Raw genomic sequence first — 15,927 nt, forward strand, 5'->3', positions numbered from 1 at the left:
CATTAATACTAATATTGAGGACAGTGCTATTCAGAAAAAAGCTGCATTTTCTCTTAGAATTGTAATAAGGACTTGTATCTTAAAATAAGTGAATGTTATTAAATCCCGCTGTTGACTGAGGGCAATATGACCATCAAATTTTTCAGTTCTAAATTGTGATAAGAGGAAAAGATTGAGGGCAGTGAATATTGTTGCATGTTCTCTGCTGTGTCTTTCCCCAGAAACTCTGTACCTACAGAGATGTGACAGATTATCTATCAGTTGTCCCTCCCAAGGGGTAAGTATCTGGCCACCTCTTGTGTTTTACAGGAGTTTGTCAGCAAATGGTGATAGTCCAAGAGTCCAAGTCATTAGTCTCCTCATAAAGGGAATCTCAAATCTCTTAGGACCTCCTAGAGAAAAAAAATTTGAGCGCTTTTAAACAACCACATTTTATTTTCCCTTACAGCCTTATTTACTCAAAACATTGGAAATATTTATTCTTGTTTCCAATTTTATTAATTAAAAAAAAATAACACACACCACCCAACTTTCATTCCAGAGACCTCCCCGGCATCTCCTGAGGAAGAAATCCTACTCAAAACTTCATCAGGAATGGTAGGAGAATAAGTTTCCCAAACTCCTTCAGTGACAAAGGCACATCATTTTACTGTTCCAGCAGGCCACCAGAGCCCTAACTTTCCTGAGACTCTTCATCCCTCCCCATATCACTCCCACATCTCTGCACATTGTATTGGCCAGGGACCTCATGTAAACAAGGTTATTTGTAGGTAAACAGGGCACAGAAAAACATCAGATGGATTAGGGACCTAGAACATCTCTCTTACAAGGCAAGGCTGAGGGACTTGGGTCTTTTTAGTCTGGAGAAGACTGTGGGGGGATGTGATCAACACCTATAAATAGTTAAAGGGTGGGTATCAAGAGGATGTGGCCAGCCTTTATTCAGTGATGCTCAGTGACAGGACAAGAGGTAACAAACTTGAACATTGGAAGTTCCATCTCAACACGACAAGGAACTTCTTCACTTTGAGGGTGGCAGAGCCCTGGCACAGGCTGCCCAGAGAGGTGGTGGAGTCTCCATCTCTGGAGACATTCCAAACCCACCTGGACATATTTCTGTGCAACCTGCTCTGGGTGGACCTGCTTTGGCAGGGGGTTGGACTAGATGATCTCCAGAGGTCCCTTCCAACCCCATAGCATTCTGTGATTCTGTAATGCTGCAGATGTGCATTTTTAAAAACGGAAAGAAAGGGATGGTCAAACTTTTCGGGACAGCGAGAGGAATGGGAGAACGTGATAATGCTCAATAACTACTAAATTACTAGAAAAAACACATCTAGGAGACATGGTTTTAAAAGCATAAAGTAGCGAGTCACTTCAGCTCCAGTTTTAGTCAAAAGATAACTTTTAAAATTCAAACAGAAGGACAAGATTTGCACAGTAATTTCTTACAACTGTGCAAATAAGACTCAGGAGTATGAGGGAATCCAGCTGCCAGGGTACTCTGTGTGAGTGGGAAGGGGAAGAGAAGACACAGGAGAGACAAGGGACACAGTCCACGGTCTAACTGACAAGAGTTTGGGTGAAGTGCAGCTATTGTATTATGAGCCACTGCTTAAATTGGACATAAATAAGGCACTCCAAGTATTCTGAAGCTCTGTTTTAAGTCATTTTAGATAATACAATTTATTTAAGAAGTTGTCTAATACGGGCAGCTCTCAAGATACACAAAACCAGTCCGCAGCACAAAATGTCACTTCCACGCACATCTATGATATAAAGAAAATTTTATTTTATGAACTCTCATGAACAAAACTTCATACGGAGACGCCAAGGAGGGAGTTAATGTTATTTACACATGGAATTTACACTGTATGCTAGCAGATCTCTCTACAAGTTCTTTATCTCAGAACACCCCCAATATTATAGGCATTTAACAGATGACTTGCAGTTTACTTACAGTGTGACAAAGTTTCAAACATAAAAGTTTTATCTACTGACCCCCAATAAGTTAGAATACTGTTTGCACATGGAATATGGAGTTGCATCAGCAAACTGCAAAGAAAATTGAGACAATTATACTATTCTAATGAAACAGTATTAGCTGCCACTAATGACATACAGTCAGTTACATATAACACACTATTTACACTGAAGTGCAAACCTCAGCTCCCACCCCAATCATTATTTTCCATCCACACACATTTTTTCCTGCATTTCCCAGGTTTCACACACACTGCTCCATAGCAATAAAAATTTTTTTTTTTTTTTTTTTGGTTGTGTGCATCACATTCATAAGTTTGGCTGCTGGGAAACTAAGAAGGAAGAGGCAATTTTACCAAAACCCTACAATCCAAACTCCAACAGCACAGGAGAGACATGTTCAAGAAAACATTACAGCACCTGACAGCAGTTTTGAAGTGGACCCGCCACTTATACACCCTATGAAGTTTCCTCAGAAGCCTCCATCAGTTAAATATGAGCTCTCACTTTCCACGTCGGAGCCTGTTTAACTTCACCAGTTGTTAGGAGGCTAGATTTCGTATTTGGCTTCAGATTGCAACATCCAACCTGGGGAACAAGGATGGAAATAAACAAAGTTACACCCAAGATGAACAAATGAGAAGCTGTTTACAATGAGGAAAGTTGGGAAGAGTTGTGTTTCTCTTGACATGCTGGCCTTAAGCAGCCTCTCTCTTCTAGGACTTTATAATTCAGCTATTAGGTCCTGGAACAAAAGCTATTCTATAACCAAGCTGCTCCAGGATGTAACTTTGATATTTTTATCTGGAATCAGGCATCTCAGCTATGCAATGGTCTGCAGCATCCAAAATACAGGCTGTTTTTAACAAGTTTTCCTTTCCCCCCCAAAGTAAAAATTAGAAAGACCACAGGCAAATTTATTAGGACTGCACCAGAGCTGTTGACTTACTACAGTCTGTAAAATATATACTACGTTTCACTTGCAAAATACTTGTGGCAGCTGAAATTAAAAAAAAAAAAAGCCAAAATATTAATGCTACGTTTCACTTGCAAAATTCTTGTGGCAGCTGAAATAAAAGAAAAGCCAAAATATTATAGCTGGAAATAGAAACACATGCAATTTTCCTTAAATTTTCACCGAAGCAGGTAGCTACATGCATAAGTGGCAGCCTTCAAAGAATGTCTGGATTTTCATTATAGGTTTTGCATCACGGGAAAGGACTGTAGTGACAGTACAAGGAGTAATGATTTTAAACTGAAAAGAGAGGAGTTTTAGGTTAGATCTCAGGAAGAAATTCTTTGTAGCTGGATATAGAAACACACGTCATTTTCCTTAAATTTTCACTGAAGCAGGTAGCTACATGCATAAGTGGCAGCCTTCAAAGAATGTCTGGATTTCCATGATAGGTTTTGCATCATGGGAAAGGACTGTAATGACAGTACAAGGAGTAAAGATTTTAAACTGAAAAGAGAGGAGTTTTAGGTTAGATCTCAGGAAGAAATTCTTTGCTGTGAGGGTGTGAGATGCTGGAAGAAGTTGCCCAGAGAAGCTGTGGTTGCTCCATCCCTGGAGGGGTTCAAGGCCAGGCTGGATGGGGCTTGGAGCAACCTGGTCTGGTGGGAGGTGTCCCTGCCCAGGGCAGGGGGGTGGAACTGAATGACATAAAGGTCCCTTCCAACTCTAACCACTCTATGATTATTTTTTGTCCATTAGGCTAACAAATGCCACAATCCAAATCTTTATGTCACTCTTAAGATACAAAGATAGAATTGCTAAACAGAGACACGCAGTTTAAATAACCACCACCTATTTCTATCCATCTCATCCCAGCAGCTCTGAGGTTTGTGGAAGTCTCTAAGAGATGACCATCACAATCACCTTAGTCTGATGCCCTGTCTACCAGACTGTTCTTGTTCATGGCAAAAATCTGTATTTTTCATGGGCTTTGCAACAACTTTTGGAATCACATCTCATTCTGGCTAAAGATGCAAACTGTGTGGAAATAGTGTTATCTCAAAATAAAATATTACTTTCATTCTAATTTCTGAACACATAGCATGCGTTAGTCAGACCTCTCTGTACCGTCCTAGCATCTTTATTAGTAAAATTAATTAGTATTAGTAATTTGACACAGTTTCTGTGCATGGATATCTGCCAGTTACTATCAAGCAAATGTCTATAGTTCAATCACCTATATGCTTAATTTTTAAGGCCAGTCTAAGTTTTTCCTCTTGGTGAATTTATAAGTGTATTTACCAGTCAAATCCACCCCAAGATAATTAATCTTTGATATTCTCTGCCTTGATTAATACTTGGAAAAAAAAGCAACTACCCAAGCTGATGCCTTAAAAACATTGCAGAAAAGTTGTGTACTCAAAAACCCTGCAACTATCCATGAAAACAGAAGTCATTTCAAGAATATAAAAACATCATCTTATAATAAAAACATACCAGTGAGACCTCTGGACTGGAAAATGGGGAGCTATCAAACGATCGATTTTCTTTGTCCAGGGAATCATCTTCTTCATCATTTTTATGTGCAAATTTTCGCTTTAGGGCTTGAGTTAGTAGAGCAACTGGATCCCAATCTGAACTTTGCCTCGTTTTGGGTCTAGAAAGAGGAGTACCTCCAGGGGACCTACAAAAAAAAAGAACATTATTGACTCCTACCCTTAATCCTTTCCTGAGTGACCCAAAACCCAAAGACACAACTTCTGCATACACCCTACGCTACTAACCATTGAATATACAAATAATGTTGCTAATGTTATTTTAAAGCAAATCACCAAATAGGACTAATACAAATGCACTCAACAACTTGTCAGACAGATTCTTGGCCTGAAAATACAACTTGATACTGTTCCATAAAGAAAAACAGCAGTAAATCAAAACAAAGTATTAAAGTAATGCAAATAATGAGGGGGGAAAAAGCCAAAACATGCAGTTTTCATAGGAGGTCTCATTTGTAAGTTATATTAATGTATGTTAGTGGGAATTTCCCACTAACATATTTCATAACCATTGATTTAAAATTCATCAATTTTAATTTCAGAACAGTATGCCTTTCTGTGGTCTCACAAGAATGAACAATGAGCAATTATATTTAAAAAAAACCCACCACTTTAAATCAAATATGCAGCCAGGTGACCATAAACCCCATTTATAAGCCACACTCAAGTTTCATTATCAAAAAAATATAATCAGATTTGGCACAAAGGCTTCAAAGACAGTTTTAGAGCTACACATAGATGATTCCCCCAATTGCACTAATTATTTTCAGGGATAAAGCTCACAGTTAAGAAAAGGCTGAAATTAGAAGGCAGGAAGTTTTGGTAAACAATGTTCTCCTACATTAAGAGCTCCAAATATTCATTATAGACTCTGTTGTTCTTATATACTTTTTCAACTCAAAAAGTTGAGAAAAGACATCTGACAAGCTCTATTACACCTTGCATGGCAGAGCAACACTGACCCAAAGAGGTACTGCAGTCTTCAATAATGCATTTTTGTAACATCAGCTGTGCTTCCCATCGAAACAGCAGCCCACTAAAAATATTTATAATCCAACTGCACTAAATACAAGTTTACCAAACATTTTCAATAAAAGATACAGCAAATATTTTCTGTAACACTTCAAAGCCAGGACCAGGATACTTTGGGTATGTTAACAGTAGTTTTCCAATGTTTCCTCAAGGATTTGAGGAATCCTTTCCTCATTTTCACATTGAATTCCAAAAGTTTGTTTGTTCAGGTCAATTTCCTGTGACTGTGCAGGCATCTTTGTAAGCGATGGCCAGAGCAACACAGCCACCTCCCCATCCCAGCCTGAGATTTGTGTACCACAGCAGGAGACTAGTTTTAAATGCTGTGCTTTAAATGCATCTAAAAGCTACGTCCCAAGTATTTTACATTCAGTTGCTCATTAAATAACATTTCACATTGGTGTTCTCTGGTGCTGCTTAAGGTCTGGGATGCCCTGGATTACTCAGACACGAAGTCAATTCAACCTACCTCTCAACAGCTTTCAACTGAACCTTGTTTAGGTCTTTCAGAACATCCATCATACTAGGAATGTTCTTTGTCCTCTGGTGGTCAGTGCTGTCAGCTGTAGATGAACCGCTGCTCCTCGTAGCACGCCGCTGTTTTATAAGTTCAAGTGCTGAATTAGCAGCATCAGCAGCAGATGGTGCAGCAGAAGGAAGTGGAGGAGGAGAGGGAATTACAAAGCGATCGTGAGGCACGGACAATGGTGTAGAAGTCATGGCTGGCACTGGGAAAAATCCATCTGGAGTGCTGAGGGTTTTAAAGGCTTCTGGAGGAACTTATAAAAGAAAAATAGCGATTTTATTTTTAGTCAGTCCACCTTCACCGTTAACAATATTAAGCAACATTTAGGATTACTCAGTTTTAAGTTTAGAAAGTCTTTTAAGAGGGCTGTCTCACACACCTCACACATTATACCACACAAGAACTATATTTAAAACAAAGAATTGTTTTAATGTCAAATGCACAGATTCAAGACACGTGAAATAATGTATCTGATGTGTCTTGTGCTGCCCTGATTTTCTCCATTTGTGCCTTCTATCTAAGCACTAGATAAATCAGCAAAGCAGCCTGCTACTACATACAGTTCATTCTCACTGGTCTGAGCATTAAAATGTCCCACATGAAGCAAAAAGGTAACCACAAATCAGGCAAAATAGACTACAAAACTGAACACAATGGAGAAGAGACAAAAGAACACCTAAACAAAGCACAGAGGTGAAACAGCTGTTTAAGTTCATGTGGCACAACACACACAAATATGAACTCCCTCACACCAGTTCAAATGCTTCAACAATCACAGTGCAATTAAGACAATCAAGACCTCAAATTTGGTTTGGGTTTTTTTTGGGGAGGAGGGGGGACAGGAAAATAAAAAAAAATAATAATATCACAAGATAGTTGGTCTCCAATTGCACTGCAATTTTCAATACTCTAGTGGCTGTTAGCCACACCTATTGCAGCATTTCTTTTTCTTAATGCCCAAAGCTGACTTCCTTAGAATACTTTTTTGATCCATTATTTTGAGAACTTGTCAGAAACAGCACAAAACCCAAAAAGGGATAATTAACAGTCTGTAACTTTTTTAAGCAGGAGTTGATAGCCTATGGATAGTGCTGTTACTAAGCTTCTTCACAAACAGGGAAACGAGCCCAAAGATCAGTTAGGATCAACTGCACTGAAAATTGGCAAACAGGCCATAATAAAAAAAGAAGTGGGGAAAATGGTGCCAAATACTGAAAAGAGAAACAAAATACCATATTCTGTAAATTCTGTTGGTGTAACTTCAGTTAGAGAAATTAGAGGTGTTCTCTAGCAACATCAGAGCTGGCAAGTCGTGGAAAGAAACTCTAAAGCCAAAAAAGGAGAACTGGTTTCTTTCAAACCAGAAGGGCTTACGGGATGGAAAGCTTCCCAGTGTTTGTGCTGAAACAATGGCAGCGATCTGAGCGCGAAGGAAAGTCAGCTCATCTTCAAGTGCAGAGATTTTCTGGAGCGCTGCTTGATCAACAAGACTGTCTTTTTGTGTACTGTTTTGGGGAACATTTTGTATCGAAATACATGGACGGAGCTCACGATGAGCTGCGCTTTTTTCTTTTCTCCATAATTCAGTCCTAGAAAGTAACAAAAGACAGAGTTTCAAAAGGCTCAGCCAGCAATGGAAATCTCAAAACTTGCTCACTGTCTGTTTGAGCAAGTTGTCTTTATTCAGCAAGACAAAGTTTGCAACCTATTTAAGAAAACTTTACACTTTTAAAACTACTCATAACCTTAAAAAAATACATTAAGCCTCCCTTTGCTCAAGTATGTTGCAGATCCTTGAAGGGTCATCATAAAAAACAGTCAGATAATTTATTCAGGATTATTCATCATAAGGTCATAATATAGGATTGAGCTGTTATGATGCAACAGCTCTTAGACTGACACCATAAAGGTGTATCTCCCTCCTCCCTGCCTGAAACGGTAGATATGAAAGGCAGGGAGATAATAATGAACATAATAATAAACAATAATAAACTCAAACTATGAGGATTTCGTTATGAAACAAAGAAAGAAGTTAAATTTACTTTATTTATTCAAGATTAACTAAGTTTTGATTGAAACAAAACCAGGCCTTTTCCCTTACATTAATCATCCATTGACTTCAAATCAGACCTGCAGCATTGCTTTCTGATTTGCCAAAAACCCTTGCTCCTTACACTGGCTCAGAAGGAAAAGATATCAATACATCCCTCAGAGCCAGTAGAGGAGGAAGAGGAGGAGGAGGAAGAAAGAATGGAAGTTACAAAAGAATGAACTTTCATGGATCTGTGGATCAGACTGACTGAAGAACAGCACAAGCAAGACAAAACAGGCCACAGTCCCTTTTAACAATATTCTTATTCTTCCAATATTTTACAGCTGCTGGAATAAAAATCTTCCATAATTCAGTCACAGAATCACAGGGGGTTGGAAGGGACCTCTGAAGATCATCTAGTCCAACCCCCCTGCAAAACAGTAACATCTTTCAACTCAACAGTAACATCTAGGGAATGATAACGAAACACAACTTTATCAAAACTTTCTAATAAAAATAAATGTGTCATTTCATCAATTTTCTGTAGTTTCATTACCAGCAAGCAGCACAAAAAATAAAAAATTCACAGAAAAACACATGCCAATATGAAGTAGAATTACATTGTCCGACACAAATGTAGTACAAGACAACACAAGTGTCTAAACTTTAACCTTGGTTCTGGCTGACTCATCCTCTGCTTTTGAATATATCCTTTAGAGGAACACTGAGCCAACTTTCTATTTCTTCTCTAACAGGGGGAAAAAAACAGGGAAGAAAAAAAACCAAGACTTGTATACTATTTATGTCAGCAAATTCCTGGAAAATTTGTCATTTCACAGTACTTGTAATATTTTATAATTGTAAAAATATTTTCCTTTAGCACTCTGTAAAAGCTACAAAAAGTCGTAAAACTATATTTAAAGTACATTTTTAAAATAAAGAAATTATGTATTTCTTTCCATCAAAGCAACCGTTCCAGGTTTACACACATGGCACTCTGGTAATCAAACTCAAAAGGAGTCATTTAAGTATTTTTTTTCTTGTTTTCCCCTTTATAACATTTACCAAAATGCTTGTAAACTTAAATGATAAATAGAAGAATAATCTTATTGTGTGTTGCAATACACAAGTTCCCCTTAAATTTCTTCTCTTGCAAATCACTTTTTGAGTGAAAACAAATTAAAATACCATATGATACACTATTAGGAAGAGAAAATAGAAGACTCAATTTCAGAAATCTACTTTTTGAGTGAAAACAAATTAAAACATCATGTGATACACTATTAGGATGAGAAAATAGAAGACTCAATTTCAGAAATCTTTCAGGTAAGAATAGTACAGATAGTAAAAATTTTCATGTAAGCACGAATTACCCCCCAGAAAAATGTTTCCAGGGTTGGTTTAGCTGGAATCTGAAAGGGTTAGGAAAAAATAAAAAAAAAACCAAACAAACACAAACCCACAAAGCCAACTCTGAAAGGGTTAGGAAAAAATAAAAAACCCACAAACAAACACAAACCCACACAGCACAAAGAAGGGAAGATGTGAGTTACTTTTATTACCTCTTTTTATGGATATATTCTACTTACCTAAGTCTAGTAAATGCTTGTCCCTCATCATTTGCCACCCACAGGACATCAGCAAGTGATGGAGCTACAGGAGCTGGTGCTACGCTTTGTTCATCGTAACCCAACGGACTTGGGTCTTGAACAAGCTAAAAACAAGCAAACAACAAAAAAAAAGTATGAAGAGAAACCAGATACAGCACATTCTAAAAGCTCTGCCTCAGCAACAGGAGTTTTTGAGGAGTGCTGAAGCAAGTTGAAAACAGTAAGCACAAGGGATGCAACACAAGAGTTGCACAAGTTAAAAAGAACAGGAAAGCTATCACTAAATTAAGAAACTAGAAAAATCAAAGAGCTGAAACATATATATAACAACAAATGGCTTACTTGAAAATAAGGTCTTGGGTAGGGCTCTAAGGAAAGAATTGTCCCAAGTCTACGGACAACGCTTCGAGTAGATCCATATTCCTTTTTTTGGCAAGCAGATACGACCTAAAAATCAAAATAGCTTTTAATCTGAGAAGCAAAATCAAGGCCCTCAGTTCTCACAATGAAAGTTACTAAATAATTTAATGTTATATGTAATTAAATATAATGCAGTTAGGTTATTCTAACTTTTCAATGCTCTTCTCAAGCTGAAAGTTCAAACTGGTTCAAACACTGGTTTTAACGGACTGTTTCCAAAACACTGCCAAGATACAGCCTGTACCCAGCATATTTTAGAGTGGCACAACGGCCAACAAAGAATGTTACTAGTTACATGACGTAGCAGCTACATTCCAAGCTACTGACAAAAAGAAATGGTGCACGTTTGAGTAACCACATGCATCTATATATAAGTCTCAAGGGAAAAAATTAGTAAAGAAGTGAAATAAGTTTCATGTACCTTGATCTGATACTTCCTTATAACTGCACATAACTGCTGGAAATGCCTACTCGATGAGACTGCTGAAGGAAGGCATGTTCTGATTATATGACAGATACCGTTGCCGAATACATGAGTTTCCAAAAATATGGCCTGTCAAAAAAAAAACACAATATCAAAATCTCAAGGGAAAAAGTTAGTAAAGAAGTGAAATAAGTTTCATGTACCTTGATCTGATACTTCCTTATAACTGCACATAACTGCTGGAAATGCCTACTCGATGAGACTGCTGAAGGAAGGCATGTTCTGATTATATGACAGATACCGTTGCCGAATACATGAGTTTCCAAAAATATGGCCTGTCAAAAAAAAAACACAGCACAAGAAGTGACCATGGTGAAAACAGAAAACAACCAGGATAGCTCAAACTGACACTCTTAGAGATACGTTAGTAGTTTCACATAAATAAAGCAAGAATCTCCCGAGAACTACAAGCTGCAGCAGTGCCTATTAACCCCCATCACTTAAAGCTGCCCATGAACTCACACTGTAACATCATAGAATGGTTTGGGTTGGAAGGGACCTTAAAGATCATCCAGTTCCAACCCCCTGCCCTGGGCAGGGACACCTCCCACCAGACCAGGTTGCTCCAAGCCCCATCCAGCCTGGCCTTGAACCCCTCCAGGGATGGGGCAGCCACAGCTTCTCTGGGCAACCTCTTCCAGTGTCTCACCACCCTCATAGTAAAAAATTTCTTCCTGAGATCTAATCTGAATCTTTTTTCTTCCAATTTAAAACCATTTCCCCTTGTCCTATCATTACCCTTCCTGGCAAAGAGTCCCTCCCCAGCTCTTCTGTAGGCACCCTTCAGGTATTGAAAGGCCGCTATAAGGTCTCCCTGGAGCTGGCTGTTAAACCTGTTGGGTCCATACAATGCCTTTCCCAGGCCTCTGAAAACACAGGACTTGAGAATTGTTGCATAGCCTGTCACTGAAATGGCAAATTGTCAACAGCTCAAGCCACTGGTTTGTTTTTTTCCCCTCTTCTGTTCAGATAAAAAATAACCACTTGAATGGCTGAATCACTATAATGACCCCACAAAAACCCACATGCAGGCAGCGCGGCTAAGTATAGAATCATAGAATTGTCTGGGTTGGAAGGGACCTTTAAGATCATCGAGTCCAACCATCAACCTAACTCTGATAAAAAACACATCACTAAACCATGTCTCTAAGCACTATGTCAACCCATCTTTTGAATATCTCCAGGGATGGTGCCTCAACCCCTTCCCTGGGCAGCCCAGTCCAACCCATAATAACACCTTAGTGAAGAAATTGTTCCTAATATCCAATCTGAACCTCCCCTGGTGCAACTTAAGGCCGTTTCCTCTTGTCCCATCACCTGTTCCTTGGGAGAAGAGACCGACCCCCCCCGGCTACCCCCTCCTTTCAGGGAGTTGGAGAGAGCGAGAAGGTCTCCCCTCAGCCTCCTTTTCTCCAGGCTGAACACCCCCAGCTCCCTCAGCCTCCCCCCATAAGACTTGTTCTCCAGACCCCTCACCAGCTCCGTTGCCCTTCTCTGGACCCGCTCCAGCCCCTCAATGTCTTTTTTTGTGGTAAGGGACCCAAAACTGGACACAGCACCCGAGGTGGGACCTCACCAGTACAGGGGGACAGTCACCTCCTGAGTCCTGCTGGCCACCAGTGAGTGGTCAAAACGCTCCCATATCAACAAACCCAACGGCACGGGGCAGAGCCCGCCCTACCGCAAGCGTGAAGCGGCTGCAACCACGACGGCTGCGGAGAAGAGCCCCCCCATCCCCTTCCCCAGCACCATCAGGTCCCCGGGTACCGTCTGGGGGTGAGATAACCCCCCGCCAAGCCCCGCCTCGGGGCCTCACCTGGTGGGGCGGCCAGCCGAAGTACTCCAGCACCCGCCTGAGGAGATCCACCACCAGCGCCATGGCGGCCGCGCGCGCTGCAGGGCGGAAAGGGAGCTCGTGCAGGTGCACGAGCCACCGCCGGCCTCCGCGACACTCCCACCTCAGCGGGCGCAACCGGCGCCCTCCTTCTTCCACGGAAGGAGGAGAAGCGGTTCACCGCTTACTTATTCCCCCCCTCACCGCCGCCGGCCGGACCCCCGAGCCCCCGCCTCAGGCCGCGGCCGGCGGGCGCAGAAGCCGCCCCGCAGCCCCGCTAGGCCGGCCCAGAGCAGCAGCACCAATCAGGAGTAGGGGCGGGGTCAGAGGGGAAAGCACGCCAATAGGGAAAGGCCGGTGTTTAGCGCTGAGCCAATAAGAGGGGGAAGGCGAGGCGCTCGCGGGGGGTGTCGGGAGGGGGGGAGCAGGTTTGAATGGCGCCGCGACGGGGCCGGGAAGCGCTGAGGGGGGAGCAGCGGCGGAGGGAACCCCGACCGGAGGGAAGGGAGGGATAAGGGGAAGGAAGAAAGGAGACAAAGGGCCTGGCCTCCTGGTCCCCACTCGCCCTGGAGAGTGGTGGGTGAGACACAGGTTGCCCAGAGAAGCTGTGATGAGGGGAAGGAAGAAAGGAGACAAGAGCCTGGCATCCTGATCCCCGCTCGCCCTGGAGAGACACTGGAAGAGGTTGCCCAGAGAAGCTGTGGCTGCCCCATCCCTGCAGGGGTTCAAGGCCAGGCTGGATGGGGCTTGGAGCAACCTGGTCTGGTGGGAGGTGTAGAATGTGATTCATGATGGGTCCACGCAAAGGAACTCAACTGAACAGGGATGTTCTGGGTCCTCCAGGCAGTAAACTTGTAACTAGCTCCTTCTGAGAATCAAAAGGTAAGATGGCAGCAGTTTCAACACACAAAGTATCCTCAAAACACCAACTGCTCGGCAGCCTCACTTAAAAATAAAAAAAATCTGGCTTTGCTCTTAAGAGAGGCTATTTGATTTTTATCTTGCTTGTCAAGATTCCTGCTCTTTTGCTTAAGAAACTCTTAATCTTCAAGACAGACAGGAGTGAGTCTTGTAGGTGCTTCCACTCAGAAGAAATGTGGAGTTCTTTTACCCCCAATTTCTTTCCCCCCAACTTCTTTCAAATACCTGATTGTGCTGTTCCCAATAATGCTAGTTTCGCCAAAGTTTTGAAGGAATTAAGATAAATTGGAGGGAGGTCATTCTGCCCCTCCACTCTGCACTGGTGAGGCCACAGCTGGAACACTGTGTCCAGTTCTGGGCTCCCCAGTTCAAGAGGGACAGGGAACTGCTGGAATGAGTCCAACATAGGGCAAAAAAAGATGATTAAGGGATTGGAGCACCTCCCTTAAGAGGAGAGGCTGAGCGAGCTGTGACTCTTTAGCCTGGAGAAGAGAAGGCTGAGGGGAGACCTTATTAATGCTGACAAGCATCTAAAGGACGGTTTGAGGGAGGATGGAGTTGGACTCTTTTCAGTGGTTCCCAGTGACAGGATGAGCGGCAACGGGCACAAGCTGGAACATGGGAAGTTCCACTCAAATATGAGGAAAAACTTCTTTCTGGTGAGGGTGGCAGAGCCCTGGAACAGGCTGCCCAGGGAGGGTGTGGAGTCCCCTTCTCTGGAGATCTTCAAGCCCCACCTGGATGCCTCTGAGTGATGTGCTCTGGGCAACCCTGCTTTGGCAGGGGGGTTGGACTGGATGATATCTCCAGAGGTCCCTCCCAACTCCAACAATTCCCTGATTCTTAGGCATTTTCTTTATTCACATTTACAGATGTGTCTCAGCAACAGCTCCTCAACAAAATCCTCCAACCAAAGCACTTCCTTGCGATGCGACTGCTACTGCCTTTTCTTCTCACTACTGTTATCCCTAACTTGTCCTGTGGGTTTATTCTCCAAGACCACACAGGAGGGAGGAACAGCACGGCTACCACAAGCTGCCATCACACCATAAAGCCGTTTTAGGGGCCTGGGAGGAATTAAGATGGGGAGGGGAGGACTTTTTAATGGATGTTGTACTACAATACACCTTAACAAACCCCACTTCTCACTCACTCCTCCACCACCTTCCTACTAAGGAGGGGGGAAAACACCATCAGACAGGCACAACCACACACAGCTCTACTGCAAAGCCAGGAACAGGCAGAGGCTCCAAAGCAACAGCAAAACTGAGGCAATTTAGTTTTAATTGGCACCACCAGTAACAAGCTGCTTTGGGACTGGAGGTGCCAGTTGGGAAATGTTTCAAGTCAGCAGGTGCAACTCCAACCAGCTACAGGTGGGACCTGTGGGATCTCCGTAACAGCAGGATTTTGTGAAAGGGCAGCTTTAAGAACAGAGACCAGCAGGTGCAACTTCAACCAGCTACAGGTGGGGCCTGTGGGATCTCCATAACAGCAGGATTTTGTGAAAGGGCAGCTTTAAGTGACAGAGGAGCCTGATGGTGCAGCCTTTAGCTCTGGAGGTAAATCAAAGGGCTTCCTCTAAAGCAAAAACTCAGGCAGAGATTCTTTAATCATACGTAGCTGCCCACTGTTAAGGTAACACCTACTGATCACTTCTGGGAAGGAAGATGATGGGAGATTTGATGCCAAAGCAAGAAACTGAATGAGCACAAGAGTCTCTAAACTACCAGTATAGTTACTGGTCATTTTTTCCTCCCCCTAGTGAAATGAATATCTCATTTTCCCTGAACTGCAGGGGAACTTCAAATTTCATGACCACGTCACGCAGAGATGAAGCAGATTCAGCAAGCGCTGCGTTGCTGGAGAGCAACCAGTGAGAACAAATTACTGAACTCAGAACGTGGTGAAACATTTTATACTGGTAGAACACCTGGATTTTCTTCCTATGGATCCATCGATGGTGGTGTTATACCTTCTCACCTGAGAAATGCAAGATGCTCTCCACTTCCATTCACAGCAGGCACACAACCACTTCAGCAGCACCGAATGGTAACCTCAAAACATGTTTTTCCTTATCACAGCAGTGAAAACTCATGCTGAAGGAGTAGTAAGTACTAAAGGATCTGCTTTGGATTTAAAAAAAACCCAAAACACTGAACTCCCACTTACAGTGAAAATTCATGCTGAAGGAGTAGTAAGTACTAAAGCATTCGCTTTGGATTTAAAAAAAAACCCAAAACACTGAACTCCCACTTGGTTTCTGTTTCCTATGGATCTCTGATAGACTGCAACCTGCATCTTCCGCTACTTTACCCAAATTCAAGCAGGTTTTTTAAATAAATGAATTTATGGCTGTCCCCATGTCTTCTGTAGTCAAAAAAATGACATTTTTAACAAGCTACACTAAATTAAGGATAATGAAAAAAAAGGATTTTTATGATCTAACCTACAGATAGGTCTGTAGCATCAAATGCCATTATCAAAGCAAACTCTAACGGATTTCCTTGGACATTCAAGTGAAGCAGAAAACTTCCATCTGCCTCATCACGCAGGAACTCTCTTGCCTTATGA

At 42.0% G+C, this 15,927-nt stretch overlaps 1 protein-coding gene across 1 annotated transcript; it reads right to left on the bottom strand.

The window, feature by feature from the left end:
* Positions 1 to 1,770: 1,770 nt before the first annotated feature.
* On the bottom strand, positions 1,771 to 12,604 carry MTFR2 (mitochondrial fission regulator 2). The gene is made up of 8 exons (XM_014955392.1): positions 12,415 to 12,604; positions 10,742 to 10,873; positions 10,037 to 10,141; positions 9,674 to 9,798; positions 7,427 to 7,641; positions 5,996 to 6,305; positions 4,436 to 4,622; positions 1,771 to 2,571 (listed from the first exon to the last, which is right to left on the bottom strand). The coding sequence occupies exons 1-8, from the start codon at positions 12,475 to 12,477 to the stop codon at positions 2,473 to 2,475; spliced, it is 1,236 nt and encodes a 411-aa protein (XP_014810878.1). The 5' UTR covers positions 12,478 to 12,604; the 3' UTR covers positions 1,771 to 2,472.
* Positions 12,605 to 15,927: the final 3,323 nt, after the last annotated feature.

This window comes from Calidris pugnax, unplaced genomic scaffold (assembly GCF_001431845.1).
Source record: "Calidris pugnax isolate Ruff unplaced genomic scaffold, ASM143184v1 scaffold231, whole genome shotgun sequence".
In the NCBI taxonomy this organism is placed as follows: Eukaryota; Metazoa; Chordata; class Aves; order Charadriiformes; family Scolopacidae; genus Calidris; species Calidris pugnax.

Bases quoted from the DNA above. Each gene is read 5' to 3' on its own strand.
- MTFR2 (XM_014955392.1), bottom strand. From the start codon at position 12,477: ATGGCGCTGGTGGTGGATCTCCTCAGGCGGGTGCTGGAGTACTTCGGC. The intron at 10,142-10,741 runs GTACATGAAACT...TTTGATTTTTAG, and splicing joins TAAGGAAGTATCAGATCAAG to GTCGTATCTGCTTGCCAAAA. The intron at 9,799-10,036 runs GTAAGCCATTTG...GCTTGTTTTTAG, and splicing joins ACCCAAGACCTTATTTTCAA to CTTGTTCAAGACCCAAGTCC.